The 14,629-nt window shown below is 45.5% G+C and overlaps 3 protein-coding genes across 4 annotated transcripts in view; 2 read left to right on the top strand and 1 right to left on the bottom strand.

The window, feature by feature from the left end:
• The first annotated feature begins 66 nt into the window (after window positions 1-66).
• eif4a3 (eukaryotic translation initiation factor 4A3) lies at window positions 67-7,888 on the top strand. Its single transcript, XM_088075094.1, has 12 exons — window positions 67-353; window positions 1,811-1,883; window positions 2,081-2,147; window positions 2,847-2,909; window positions 3,018-3,150; window positions 4,282-4,362; window positions 4,662-4,803; window positions 5,247-5,385; window positions 5,471-5,586; window positions 7,013-7,120; window positions 7,464-7,591; window positions 7,722-7,888. Exons 1-12 carry the CDS (start codon window positions 200-202, stop codon window positions 7,736-7,738), a joined length of 1,221 nt encoding a protein of 406 aa, XP_087931220.1. The 5' UTR covers window positions 67-199; the 3' UTR covers window positions 7,739-7,888.
• A 1,364-nt stretch (window positions 7,889-9,252) lies between these two features.
• On the bottom strand, window positions 9,253-12,240 carry soul4 (heme-binding protein soul4). The gene is made up of 5 exons (XM_088075092.1): window positions 12,081-12,240; window positions 11,830-11,915; window positions 11,358-11,499; window positions 10,803-10,986; window positions 9,253-10,729 (listed from the first exon to the last, which is right to left on the bottom strand). Exons 1-5 carry the CDS (start codon window positions 12,238-12,240, stop codon window positions 10,555-10,557), a joined length of 747 nt encoding a protein of 248 aa, XP_087931218.1. The 3' UTR covers window positions 9,253-10,554.
• tmem178a (transmembrane protein 178a) overlaps window positions 12,210-14,629 on the top strand; it is a 24,733-nt gene continuing 22,313 nt past the window's right edge. The window contains exons 1-2 of one of the 2 annotated variants that reach the window (XM_088075091.1): window positions 12,210-12,339; window positions 13,509-13,616. The gene's annotated coding sequence lies outside the window, so the exon portion shown is untranslated. Of the gene's footprint in view, window positions 12,340-13,505; window positions 13,617-14,629 lie in introns of both variants that reach the window. The other variant, XM_088075090.1, reaches the window with a different exon arrangement.

The raw sequence follows: 14,629 nt of genomic DNA, 5'->3' as shown, positions 1-14,629 counted from the left end.
ACCCAGCAGGTGGCGGTAATAACGCCAACCGTCATTAAACACCACTGAAGAAGAAGAGGAACCGCGGCGCGTCGCTCGCGGTTACGTCAGCGGAGCGACACGTGCAGTTAGCAGTTAGCCACTAGCTTCCAGCGGAGCGGCGGAGGTTTTTGTTCCGAGTTCTCGGTGAGTTTGAGCGGATCAGAGCGGTCTGACGGAGATGGCTGCCGCCGGGGCGCAGGGCAGGAAGAGGCTGCTGCGGGAGGAGGACATGACTAAGGTGGAGTTCGAGACCAGCGAGGAGGTGGACGTCACCCCGACCTTCGACACCATGGGCCTGCGGGAGGACCTGCTCCGCGGCATCTACGCCTACGGTAGGCCGGGGATCGGTGCGGCCTCCGGGCGGAGCGTTAGCCCGGGCCGCTAAAGCTAACCGGCGTTTCTCTGTAACAGAGAGATGAAATATGAAGAGTTAAACTTCACTCGCAGTTTATCGGTCTTATCACGTGTTTTAGACACTTTTCACCGACTTTAGACCGACTAAGGGTGTTTTCATCCCGCGTCTCTCTCCGGTTAGCATCGTTAGCATTAGCTCCGTAACGAAGGCTCCCGGTGTGTTTAACTGTAGACAGATATTTATTTACAGGAGATAAACATTTATTTACTGGAGATAAACTTTTATTTACTGGAGATAAACATTTATTTACTGGAGATAAACTTTTGTTTACTGGAGATAAACTTTTGTTTACGGGTGTATTTGACTGCAGATACATATTTATTTACTAGTGTGTTAAAGTGTATTGATGTATATATATATATATATATATATATATATCTATAGGAAAGTAATATTTATTTACCGGAGATAAATATTTATTTATATTTTATATTTTATTATATTTTATTATATTTTATTATGTGTTTAACTGGAGAAAAATATTTTTTTTTTGCAGGAAATAAATATTAACTTTCAGGAGATAAATATTTATTTACCAGTGTTTCTATGAATTTTTATTTACTGGTTTGTTTAAGTGGAGATAAATATTTATTTACCTGTTTATAACTGGAGATAAATATTTACAATCCGGTGTGTTTAAGGGGAGATGTGTATTAATTTATGGGAGATTAATATTGACTACCAGAGATAAATATTTATGTAGTGGTGTGTTTAAGGTGACATAAATATTTATTTACCAGTGTTTTTTATAAACTTTTATCTATCAATGTGTTTAAGTGGAGAGTAATATGTGTTTGTGAGTAAATAATATTAGTATGATGAACTCCACGGTCACGCATTGATAAATGTTGGTCCATTAACAGATTACAGCATTTTGACAGTAACTGATTTGTAATTTAGGTCTTTTCTGTTTGTTGTACCGTGACGGGCTCAGCTGTTTGGCAGAGGACAATATTTAAAAACCTGCAGTCTGATGAAAAATAAATAAACAAACATCCGTGTCATTTTAGTTGTTATAGTCCAGAGGACGTGAAACATCCAGAGGAAACATTTTCTGTAGCTTTTATTTTTGGTGAGGACTTTAAAGGGTTAAGTGTGATGATGGCAGTGAGTCAGTGTTCACTGCAGAGAGCCGAATTATTGAGGTGACTTTTACATAATGAAAGACTTGTGACATGTAGGCCTGTCACTTCCCTTTTGGGACAAAGGTGGAAAAAATCTAAAATTGACAGAAATCTGAACAGAGTTTGGTTGAGTATCAGTACAGAGGAAACGTGACGGCTGAGACTCTCCAAGTGTTATTTAACGTTACAGTACGTGTGTGTGCGCGCGCGTGTGAGAGTTGTGGTTCTTGAATTTGTTCTTGTGTTTCAGGTTTTGAGAAGCCGTCAGCGATCCAGCAGAGAGCCATCAAACAGATCATCAAAGGCAGAGACGTCATCGCCCAGTAAGACCTGATCCACAGTGATCTATTGTGATCCAGTGATCTGTAGTGATCCACGGTGATCTGTAGTGATCCACGGTGATCTGTAGTGATCCACGGTGATCTGTAGTGATCCACGGTGATCTGTAGTGATCCACGGTGATCTGTAGTGATCCACGGTGATCTGTTGATGTCTAACAGCTGGTCTGTGTCGTGTTCAGGTCCCAGTCTGGAACAGGAAAGACAGCCACCTTCTGTGTGTCGGTGCTGCAGTGTCTCGACATCCAGGTGAGTGTTCACACCTGAATTTTCCTCCACAGGAAGTCACAGCTTTTCTCGCGCTAACTTTATTTATAATGTCAAACATTACAAAGCACGGTCTGCCTCAGACAGCTTTACGGCAGACACCATCCCTCTGTCCTCGGACTCTCTATGCGGAGAAGGAGAAAACTCGCTAAAAACACGTTGGAAACCTCAGGAAGAGCAGCTGAGGAGAGGTTCCTCTTCAGGACGGACAGGAAACAGATCAGCAGAATGTTTCCACAATAAGAGCCTGAAAACCAAACGTCATGTGTGATACTGAGCTGAGGACGAGCGTCTGGATTTCATACCGTGTTTTCATCATTTATGTTCGTTAATCTTCTCTGTTTACGTGCAGTCCTGCTGTGTTCACTTTCATGTGTGTGATGTCATTGTACTGTTTGTATGTCTGTATGTTTGTCAATAAAGAATTAACAAAAAAAGCCTTCAGCTCTGTGTCAGCCGCAGGAAGCAGGATGTCACATGATCATAGTGACACACCGAAAAGAAATGAGAATTCTTACTAGCAGATGTGTTTTGCCCTTAATTGATTATTATTATTATTATTATTATTATTATTATTATTATTATTATTATTATCATTATTAATATTATTCTTTATGTCAGATGTAGAGATGAATCCACAGATGTGATGACATCATGCTATGATGCGTTTCCTGTGTGCAGGTGAGGGAGACCCAGGCTCTGATCCTCGCTCCAACCAGAGAGCTGGCCGGACAGATCCAGAAGGTAGCCCCGCCCCTTTGGTGTCAGCCAGCCAATCAGCTGTGAGCAGGTCTGATGTGGTTTCTGATTTGCTGTCTCTGTCTCTGACTCTGTCTCTGTCTCTCTGTCCAGGTGCTGCTGGCTCTCGGAGACTACATGAACGTCCAGTGTCACGCCTGCATCGGAGGGACCAACGTGGGCGAGGACATCAGGAAGCTGGACTACGGTCAGCATGTGGTGGCAGGGACGCCTGGACGAGTGTTCGGTGAGTCCGCCTGAGGACAGACGTCCAAAAAACAGAGCTGTGATTACCTCCAAGAGGTGAAGGTCCTGGAGGAGGGGGCAGTGAGGTCCGAATGACATAAGGGCCCATCAGGTCAAGTCCACGCCAACACGTGTTTTGAAAAAGATGTTTCTGTTGTAAATAAACCTGCGTCCACAGGAGCTCTGAGTCTCCATCCGTCTCTCCGTCCAAATAAAACCCAGCTGAAGCTGCAGAGACACACGTGTCCACCGACGCAGAGTGCCGTCAGCGGGCTGCGTGTCAGGGCAGGTCGGGTCAGAGGTGCGTTCAGGTGGCTTCAAGTGATGTGACGAGTCGTGTCGTCTGCGATCTGGCGTTCTGTGTTTGATCCGCCCCTTTTTAAAAAAACGTGCTGCAGCCGGTCGGTTAATGTGCACTCGGTCTGGTCAGAGCCTTTGAGGGTTGTGAAAGTTGTGCAGTGAATCTCTAGCTGAAGTGTGTGTTCAGTTCAGACCACAGAGTCGCTCAGGTTTAGGTTTCCTCTACGCGTCCTGATGCTCGGCTCTGATTGGTTTCCTGTGTGTGATTTTCTGACCGCCTGCTTACGTCTGCTGTCAGAGCGACTCAACTCTGACATCTGCTGAAACTTTGTTTACGCTGTTTATGCACAGTCCAAAACTGAAACGTCTCACGAGTGTTTCAGTACTAGCCACGTTTGCTCACCTGAAAAGGTTCCTCACCAGCAGGGCCTCGTAGGTAGCAGGGAAACACGGCGTGCAGATATGGCGAGCTCTCATTGGTTGCGACTCCTGAATGAGGCTCCCGCACTCAGAGCTACGGGCCACAGCCAGGTTAAAAACACAACGCAAGTAACATTATTCAAAACAACTTGGCAGGTCGGGGCTTCAGGACACTTGGATAACTTCAGACCAGCAGTATGGAGACATTTAATGGTTTCGTGGTGTTTTTTAATGAATCCTCGTCATCATTTGAGGAAAACATCAGAATCAGGTGGAAGCGTGAGGTGTGAATCCCGCCAGAGAGCGGCTGAACGACGCTCTGAAAACTGGCCGGCTCACAGCGAACGAACCATGCATGTGACTGAGGCAGCCAATAGGAAGCTGAGCTGAGTGTGTTGTTGTTTGTGCGCAGACATGATTCGCCGCAGGAGTCTGAGGACCAGAGCCATCAAGATGCTGGTGCTGGACGAAGCCGACGAGATGCTCAACAAAGGTCAGACACCTGTGTGTGTGTGTCAGTGTGTGTGTGTGTGTGTCAGTGTGTTTGTGTGTCTGAGTCTGTGTGTGTGTGTGTGTGTGTGTGTGTGTGTGTGTGTGTGTGTGTCAGTGTGTTTGTGTGTCTGAGTCTGTCTGTGTGTGTGTGTGTGTGTGTGTGTGTGTGTGTGTCAGTGTGTTTGTTCGTCTGAGTCTGTGTGTGTGTGTGTGTGTGTGTGTGTCAGTGTGTGCCTGTGTATGTAAGTGTGTTTTGTTTGTTTGGTGCAGCAGCTGTTCTCACCTGGACTCTGTATTCAGGTTTTAAGGAGCAGATCTACGATGTGTACCGTTACCTGCCTCCGGCCACTCAGGTGGTCCTGATCAGCGCCACGCTGCCACACGAGATCCTGGAGATGACCAACAAGTTCATGACCGACCCCATCCGCATCCTGGTCAAACGGTCGGTGCAGAAACACACCCAGGAAATATTCAATAACTCATTCAGGAATATTCAATAACTCATCCAGGAATATTCAATAACTCATTCAGGAATATTCAATAACTCATTCAGGAATATTCAATAACTCATTCAGGAATATTCAATAACTCATTCAGGAATATTCAGTAACTCATCCAGGAATATTCAATAACTCATCCAGGAATATTCAATAACTCATCCAGGAATATTCAATACACATAATTCATTACTTTGTAAAAGATCCAGAAAGTGTTCAAATGAGAAAGTATTTCAGGGCACATTTAGCCGGAGCTGCAGATAGAAACCTGCAGTGTGGACTGATGTCTGTGACAGATTGTTGATCTCTCTGCTCTGTGTGTGTTGTGTGTCATGGCGTGTTGACTGCGTGTTAATGGCGTGTACCCCTCCCCTCCCCTCCCCCACAGTGACGAGTTGACCCTGGAGGGCATCAAGCAGTTCTTTGTGGCTGTGGAGAGAGAGGAGTGGAAGTTTGACACTCTGTGTGATCTGTATGACACGCTGACCATCACTCAGGCCGTCATCTTCTGCAACACCAAGAGGAAGGTCAGTCCCATCTTCATCTTCATCAGCATCAGCATCAGCATCAGCAGAGCCTGCTGGGAACTGGAGTCTGTGTGTGTCTCCTCAGGTGGACTGGCTGACGGAGAAGATGAGGGAGGCCAACTTCACAGTGTCCTCAATGCACGGAGACATGCCTCAGAAGGAGAGGGAGTCCATCATGAAGGAGTTCAGATCAGGAGCCAGGTAGCACCAGGATTTACTTTCTCTGTAAAACTGTAATAAATAGAAGTGATTGTTGGATTTTTGGGTTGTGGATGCTCCTCAAACACATCGTGAGGTAAAAGAAGAAACTCTGTGTTCAGAGGGGGAGCGGTGACGGGAGTTACCCCGGATTTCCACTGCTTGCATGTGCGTTGCGTTGCGGCTCCGCTTTGGTTTTGCTCCGTGCTCCGTCATCTGCCAATCCCCACCGATTGTATTTTGAGTCTGGCACGGCGCAGCGCTGCCGGATCAGCTGGAGTGGCGAGACCGAGGAGTTCCTGCGGTAATTCCAAAATCACGCTTATTATATTGGTACAGAAGAAAAAGTAATAACTGCATTCACACCATGGATTTATTATAGTGAAGTCGATTCTCTCCCATAACTCCCAATAAGTTGCTCCACGCCATTTCACAGGAGTGACCTCCGTAAACCTCTGACCTGTTAATGCAGGCCTGGTTCGCTCATTTTGACTTTTTATTGATATAGTTAAGAGACATACGATCAGACCTAAACACAGAGTGTTTTATTTTGAAAATTAACCGGATGCTTTAATGTTGTATTGCTGTCTGATTTCCTGTCTACTCTGTGTTACATTCGGCTGAATTTATGCGAAGTGATCCGGCGTCCGTCTGCCGTGACGGAGCAGAGCCGGAAGACAGCAGTTTAGAAGTCGCTACAGGTGAACAGATAAACAAAATGTGCACAGTAAGCGTGACATTACAATGCTGCGTGATTTCCATTACAATCACAACATGTACTCAATTATTACTCACAATTTCATCAAAATGTTCTGCAAAAAAAAATTCTTCACACCTCGAGTGACATCAGTTTTCTGGTGCTGCATTCAGATGCCTTTTTCACAAGGACTTAACCAAATTCCAAAAATGAGTTGGAGGTGAGAAGGAAATGAGCTGGAGGACTACGAGATAATATTAATAAAGAAAACAAGGGAAAAAATGTCCAGAAAATAAAAATCTTGCAGTTATGTTTTTGAAGTTGTTACAGAAACAAAAATTAAACATTTTTTTTAAAAACATTTTTAAGGTAATTTTCTTGAGTTTTTTTTTCTTTTTGTTGCCTATTTTCAGGAAAATTTCCTGTAACTTTTTACTAAATTCTTGCTTCTTTTTTGGCCATTTGTTGTTTCATTTCTCGTTGCCGTCTTCCTGTGTTTGTATGAGAAATCAAAGAATTCAAAGAGTTAACTGACCGGTTTCTGCTGGTTTGATCGATGGATAGTATCATCTGCATAGACAGATTTCTAGCGATGCAGAAGTGAAGCAGATACAAAGTGAAGTGGTCCGAACACAGAACCCTGAGGAACCTCAGAACAAAGCGACTCACTCAGTGTCTGTAGGAACGAGGTCACATGACTCACACTGACTGATGATGTCACTGCGTTTACAGCCGCGTGTTGATCTCCACGGACGTTTGGGCTCGAGGGTTAGATGTCCCCCAAGTCTCCCTGATCATCAACTACGACCTGCCCAACAACAGAGAGCTCTACATCCACAGGTACGTGCCCTTCCTCACAAACTAGTCCCAACAATAGAGAGTTCTACATCCACAGCTACTGTCCCTCCGCCTAAAGTAGTGCCAACGACAGAGGGCGCTACATCCACAGCTACGTATCCCTCCACACAAACTAGTCCCAACAATAGAGAGCTCTATACCCACAGCTACGTATCCCTCCACATGAACTAGTCTTGGAAAATTGACGCATTGTAGTGGACATGTTATAAAAACAGCTTAAAAAATATGAAATAGTGAAAATTACGTTTTACTTGAGGCGGTTAGGGTTTGTGGTTAAAATAAACTGAAGGTATTTGTTGCTGAAATCGCCTCTGACCTCCTCCAGGATTGGTCGGTCTGGTCGTTATGGGCGTAAGGGCGTGGCCATCAACTTTGTGAAGAATGATGACATCAGGATCTTGCGGGACATCGAGCAGTACTACTCCACCCAGATTGACGAGATGCCCATGAATGGTAACTCCGCCCACCACGCTAACATGCTAACATGTTAGCCAGCGTGTCACCTAGCGTCATGCTAACTAATTTTAGGCTGCTGTGATTTGCTGTTGCCGTGGTGACACATTTGTTTGTTTTTTTTCCACAGTGGCTGATCTGATCTGACCTGGATGACATCCCAGCGGAGCCCCACCCTTCTGACTTCCTGTCTTTGTTTTTGTTTTTATTAATTTTAGAGTGTTTTTCTTACTTTGTTGAGGTGAAAACAACTGTACGACTCATTTTGTTTTTGTAAATAAAGTTGTTTTGGTTCCACGCCGGTTTGACGGCTTCTCTTAGTCATATTTAATATTCATCATATAATAATTACCAAAAAATGTAATAATCACCATACAATTATTACCAAAATAATTCATATTTATTCAATAATTACCAAAATAATTAATATTCAGCGACCTCTGCCAGGGATATGGATAAAGGTTCCCCTGAGTCTTCAGACTGCCTCTTAAATCAGTGCACGCGTTTGTTACTTCCAGGCTGGATTACTGTAACAGTGCTTTATGCTGCTGCACGTGTTCTAACGGGAACCAAGAAAAGGGATCATATTTCTCCTGTTTTAGCTTCTGTGCACTGACTCTCTTGCACTTGCTGTGGTCCTGTCTGGGGCTGCACCTGTGCTGTGGTCCTGTCTGGGGCTGCACCTGTGCTGTGGTCCTGTCTGGGGTTGCACCTGTGCTGTGGTCCTGTCTGGGGTTGCACCTGTGCTGTGGTCCTGTCTGGGGCTGCACCTGTGCTGTGGTCCTGTCTGAGGCTGCACCTGTGCTGTGGTCCTGTCTGGGGCTGCACCTGTGCTGTGGTCCTGTCTGGGGTTGCACCTGTGCTGTGGTCCTGTCTGGGGTTGCACCTGTGCTGTGGTCCTGTCTGGGGTTGCACCTGTGCTGTGGTCCTGTCTGGGGTTGCACCTGTGCTGTGGTCCTGTCTGGGGCTGCACCTGTGCTGTGGTCCTGTCTGGGGCTGCACCTGTGCTGTGGTCCTGTCTGGGGCTGCACCTGTGCTGTGGGCTTTGGTTGCACAGATTCTGTGATCCTGCTCGACGCAGCCTTCTGCTGTTATTATTATGAGTCGTGCCTCCACTATAAATATACACTGTGTGACTGTTATCCACCGACGATATTTGCATGTAACATCACATGCTATCATATATTGCATTATTCATTTATTCGTTTACCACTATGATGTTATTTTTACCATTATTGCTGTGAGCCCCCACCCCTCTCTTTCTATCTATAACACGTCTGTCCATCCTGAAGAGGGATCCCTCTGTGCTTTAGTCGAAGTGAATATTTAAAATTCATCGTATAATTACCAAAAAATATTTCATATACACCATGTATTTACCAAAAATAGTGAGTATAAATCATGTTTACAAGAAACTTAGTAAAAACCATATAATATTGTAAATTCACTGTTTAATATTCACCAGAAATATTTAATGTTAACGTTATATAACATTTAACATTTTCTCACCTGAATCCAAACTGCCGTCACTCGGCTCAGTGTGTTAAATCAAAAGGTGTATTTCATTGTTTCCCGTCGTGTCGCTTCGTCCATTTACGTTAAATCACTGATGACCTCATCAGGTTAAAGGTCATGACATTATGTTTTAAAAAGACACTCTGGACTTTTCATCCAATTTTATTTGAAACGCACAGAATTGAAGGAATAAAAACAGTAAAAATAAACAAGAGGTCAATTAAACCAAAAACAGGCACCAAAAATCACACACATCAAAAATTCCGAAAATCAAAAGTTCAACAAGCTGACAGACACCTGGAGGACACCCAGAGGACACCTGTCCTGTAAAGCCTTCATCACAATGTTACAAAATATTCCATATAGAGTTAACCCTTTGAAACATTGTTGTTATTATAATACTTTTCAGAAGTGTTTAACCCTTTGAACCCCAATCTAGCTGCTTTTTCTTTTGAAACTGTGGTTTAAAAAAAGAGCAACTTGATTTTTCCGCAGGATATTATTAAGTTAGGGTGAGATTAATTCTGAAAGATGTCCCAAAATCTAGGAGGAAAAAATGTCCAAAAACTACATAATTATATATTTAAAATCATTCTACATAATATTACTTGTAAGTACTTTCTCTCTTTTTAAAATATTTTTTTCTCATATTTTCTTCTCCTTGTTTGTTAATTTTAGGTCATTGTTTCTTCGGCCGATTGTTGCCGTGTTGGTTCAGACAGAAATCAGACAGTTTTTTGGGGGGTTTCAGTGGTTAATGAATCCTGCTGAGCTCAGAGCGTCGCCTCAAAAATGTGCGGAGACAAACTTTACAGAAATATTCACTTCAGCTTTTGTTCATCTGCGACGGTTAATCAGCGTTCATTTACTCTCAGCTCTGTTTCCTCCACAGACCCAAAACACAGAATCTGAGAGCCTCTCAGCAAACTGACCCGCCCAGACCAGGACCCCAGGGGTCCAGGACTCAAAGACCCCACGACCCCAGGACCAGGACTCCAGGACCCCAGGAGTCCAGGACCCTAGGAGTCCAGGACCAGGACTCCAGGACTCTACAGCTGTTGAGATGGTTCTCTTTCAAAGTTGAACTGCTGCTTTGATGTTAACAGTCTGATCTACTGATCAGATGTATTGATCTACTGATCAATAGATTCTGATCTACTGATCAATAGATTCTGATCTACTAATCAATAGATACTGATCAGATGTATTGATCAGTATCTACTCATCCGCTCAGGTCGGCAGCTGATCAAACAGTGATGATGTATTTTCGTGTTAACCAAAGAGCTGTCAGTTGGTCAGAGAGGCGTTCTGATTGGACAGGAAAGGCAGGGGGCGGGGCTTAGTGTCAGGACCTGCTAACAAACTGCTCTGATTGGTCAATTTGACATAAAAGTACAGGAAGTGAGCAGACAAACAAGCCAGCCAATCAGAGGGGGAGGGCGCGGCGCCTACAGGTGGCGTCTGATGAACCAGATCTCGTTGCGGCGGCGGGGGACGCCGGGGTTCTCATATGTGGCGACCATGTATTCGTCCCTGCAGAGGTTGTCGGCCACGCCCAGAATCTCCCACAGCAGGCCGATCTGATTGGTCACCGTCTCCTCCGTCGTCGTCCCGAAGAACGTCCTGACAACCAATCAGAGAGCAAGGCATCAACACACGCACAAAGAGAAGGAGGAGCTGCTTACCAAGCGCTCACCTGGCCACCACTCTGATTGGCTCCCTGTAGACGACGACGACGTCGGGGTCAGAGGGGCGCGGCGGGTCGGCCTGGAACTCTGCAGGCAGGAAGAACGCCGTCTGCACGTCTTTCTCAAATGTCACGCCGTCCTCCGTCATGGTGATGCTGCTGACCACCGGCACCGTCATGCCCAGGAACCGGCCTGCAGCCCACCAGAACACGCCGATCAATACACGCTGATCAATACTGACCAGATCAATACACACTGATCAATAACACCGATCAATACTTAGCACAACACTGATCACAGTATCAATGCATCCGATCACATCCATTTCTGTTTCCAGCTGATCGATGAGCTTATTGATCAATAAGGAAAACATTTTACTTTATTGGTCACTCCAACAATTTAAGGACAGAAAAAATCAATTTTTTCAAATCAAAAAACTTAAAAATATTCAAATTAAAAAAAGTAGGTTTATTGATTATGAGTGTATTGATTATGAGTGTATTGGTGAGTGTATTGATTATGAGTGTATTGGTGAGTGTATTGATTATGTGTGTATTGATTACCTGCAGAGTTTTCTTTGCAGATGAAGCGCATCAGTTTCATGAAGCTGTTCGAGATGCTCTGCTCGTACAGCTTCTCTCCTCTGGTCACACACGCCCAGTGACCTGCAGGGTACACGCGCTCCTCATACTGCACCTCCCCCATCTGCAGGAGACACACGGGTCAGAGACAGACCGCAGGAGACACACGGGTCAGAGACAGACCGCAGGAGACACACGGGTCAGAGACAGACCGCAGGAGACACGGGAGGAGTCAGAGACAGACCGCAGGAGACACAGGAGGAGTCAGAGACAGACCGCAGGAGACACACGGGTCAGAGACAGACCGCAGGAGACACACGGGTCAGAGACAGACCGCAGGAGACACACGGGTCAGAGACAGACCGCAGGAGACACGGGTCAGAGACAGACCGCAGGAGACACAGGAGGAGTCAGAGACACACTGCACCTTCCCCTTTGGGGGGGGCGGACTTACCTTCTCTTGGCGGGACACGGGGGCGAAGGTGAGGGGCTCCCTCTGCTGGTTGTTGCGGGTCATTTCCTGTATAGGTCCGGTCATCTCTGAAACACAAACAGGAAGATCAGTTTGTTTACAGTTAAAACACCAAAAAACCTCACCTGGAGGACCTGACTCCACCCCCTTACCTGGAGGACCTGACTCCACCCCCACACCAGGAGCAACCGACCCCGCCCCCTCACCTGGAGGACCTGACTCCGCCCCCTTACCTGGAGGAACAGACACGTGATGCGTGCTGGCGACAGCCTGCCAGTGAGCCAGCAGTCGGTCTCTGTCCTCTTCACCCATTGGTTCAGGGTTGTCTGTGATGTCATCATCCAGCTGCTCGTCCTCCAATCCGTCCAGGTCTTCCAGAGAGATCAGAGCCATGCTGCTGAATGACCTTTGACCTTTGATCAGCAGAGATAATGTCCACAGAAGATGTCCTGGAACAGAGACACAGAGACACAGAGACACACCTGTCAGCAGGTATGTGCAGCGTAACCCGGCTCGGTGCGGTATTACCCGGCTCGGCTCGGTGCAGTTTTACTTAGCTCGGCTCGGTGCGGTATTACCCGGCTCGGCTCGGTGCAGTTTTACTTAGCTCGGCTCGGTGCGGTATTACCCGGCTCGGTACAGTGTAACCCGGCACGGTGCGGTGTAAAACAGCTCAGTGTAACCCGGCTCGGTCTGGTGTTTCCGGGCCGCTGGGCTCCGGTTTCTGGATCTGGGTCACCGGGGTGAAACGCGGGGCTCCGTCCGCCTCCCACCGCTCAGCCGCCGGTTCACCGGCAGACAGGAAGAACCGGACCGGACCCGGCGGAAGCACGACGGCCCGGTAACGGCTCGGTAACGGCTCAGTTAGCACGGTTAGCACATTAGCCTGTTAGCACCGTAAATGGACCGGAAACACAGCGGCTCCAGACCGGAAATCGAACGGATCGGAACCTTGGTCCATGAGTTGTGTGTTTTACCTGGTTCAGGTCGCACCTGTCCGCCAGGTAAGTCTCCAACCGACCGATAAACACAACAACACGATCCAGTTCTTCTTCTCTGCTTCCGGTACACTGCGCCTTCCCAACCTTTCAAAATAAAAGCCCGCAATATCCTGTTTCACAATAAAAGCATTTATTTTGTTGGGGGTCAGCAGTATTATTGTTTTTAAATAAAAATATAAAAATTAAAAAATGATTTGTTATGTAGGGACAAATTATTATCCTCAGATTGTATTAAATGTTATTTTATTGTATTTTTAAATCCAGCAGGATCAAACGTCTTCTTTATCTGCATTATTTGTATTATTATTTTAAATCAAAAACTTGTCTTTACTATCATCACCGTTATCATTATCATTAAAAGCACATTAAAAAAGAAAATATTTCTTTTATTTAGAAGAACAGATATCTTTCTTATTATCCCCAGTATTATTATTTAGAAATAAAAACATGTTCAAAAAATAAAGGTTTATTTTATCCAGGAGAACAAATGTCTTTATTATTATCCCCAGTTTTTTTTTTTGTTTATCTTAAAATAAACCTCAAACTTCATGTGCTGCTGCAGAATCGAGCCACATTGATAAATCCCAGTGATCCCAGTGATCCCAGACTGGTTCTCTGCAGGTCACAGATGGTTGATGTGTTTCCTGTTTCAACCAGCAGGAGGTGCTGCAGACTCACAGGACGACCACACTTGTCCCACAGAGGGACACACAGCTGAGATACACAGTGAGGGGACAAGTGGACAGGAGGAGGACAGGAGTGCAGCAGGTATTTCTTCATCTGAACATCTGTGAGGTTCAGTAAAAAACATGTTTTCTCTTTCAGTTTTTATTATTCTGCTGCATTTCCTGAATCTGAACTTATTCAACATTTACAGCCCAGAAACCTCATTCAGACACGGAAACGTTCAGCTTTTAAAGCAGCTTCACAGTTCAGTGTCAGAATTTCAACATCCAGCATTCACACTGTGATTTCTTCAAAAATCATCTTCTTTTGTTATTTAACTTGTCCGCGTTTTCCCAGATCACATATCTGAACTCGAGTCTTTCTGCATCGTGTCGTTTTGCAATCTGTTTTAAAGTAAACTCACCTGTTGATAATCTCACCTGTCTGATGACATCACGTGTCTGATGACATCACCTGTTAAATGTTGTTTTGTGGTTTATTTATCTCCTGTGTGGAGCAGAGGTGACCCACGGTGTGATGTCAGGGGTCAGAGGTCAGAGGTCAGACAGTAGAAGAAGAAAGCGTGGCGGTGACCTGAGCTCAGGACAATCCTCTGAAATGTCAGCCGTCCGTCTCCAACCTTCCACCGCTGTTTTCTTCACCGTTAGCAAATATTCCAAAGTGCTTAAATGCACGTCCTTAAATTTTTTATCAGCAGCAGCTCCGCTCTGTGCCCCTCCCCTCCCCACCTCCTCCCCACCTCCTCCCCCACCTCCCTCTGAGAGGAGTGATGAATTATTCAGATGGCGCTGAGGTCGACATTCACACACTCTGATGGAGAGAAACACTGCAGCTCTAACACACATACTGTTTCAAAACATGCTACTGACACGCCTCAGACAGAGGACGGCAGACAGAGGACAGGGACGGCAGTCATTGACCTTGAGGGACTGTTTGTTATTAACCCTTTAGTGTCTGTTTGTCTCATTTTAGTCTCTTTTCTTCTTCCTGTTGTGATAATTGTGTGTGTGTTGATGCATGTGTCCTAAATGTAGTCCAGATTGTGTATTTGAGTGTAATCAGTGAATTTGCAGCTCAGCTCCTACAATAAGTCT

The sequence above is a fragment of the Plectropomus leopardus genome, chromosome 3 (genome assembly GCF_026936395.1).
Source record: "Plectropomus leopardus strain MGB_pleo_1.0 chromosome 3, ASM2693639v1, whole genome shotgun sequence".
In the NCBI taxonomy this organism is placed as follows: Eukaryota; Metazoa; Chordata; class Actinopteri; order Perciformes; family Serranidae; genus Plectropomus; species Plectropomus leopardus.
Note: the sequence above shows the minus strand (reverse complement) of the source record. Positions and strands in the feature narration are given on the sequence as shown.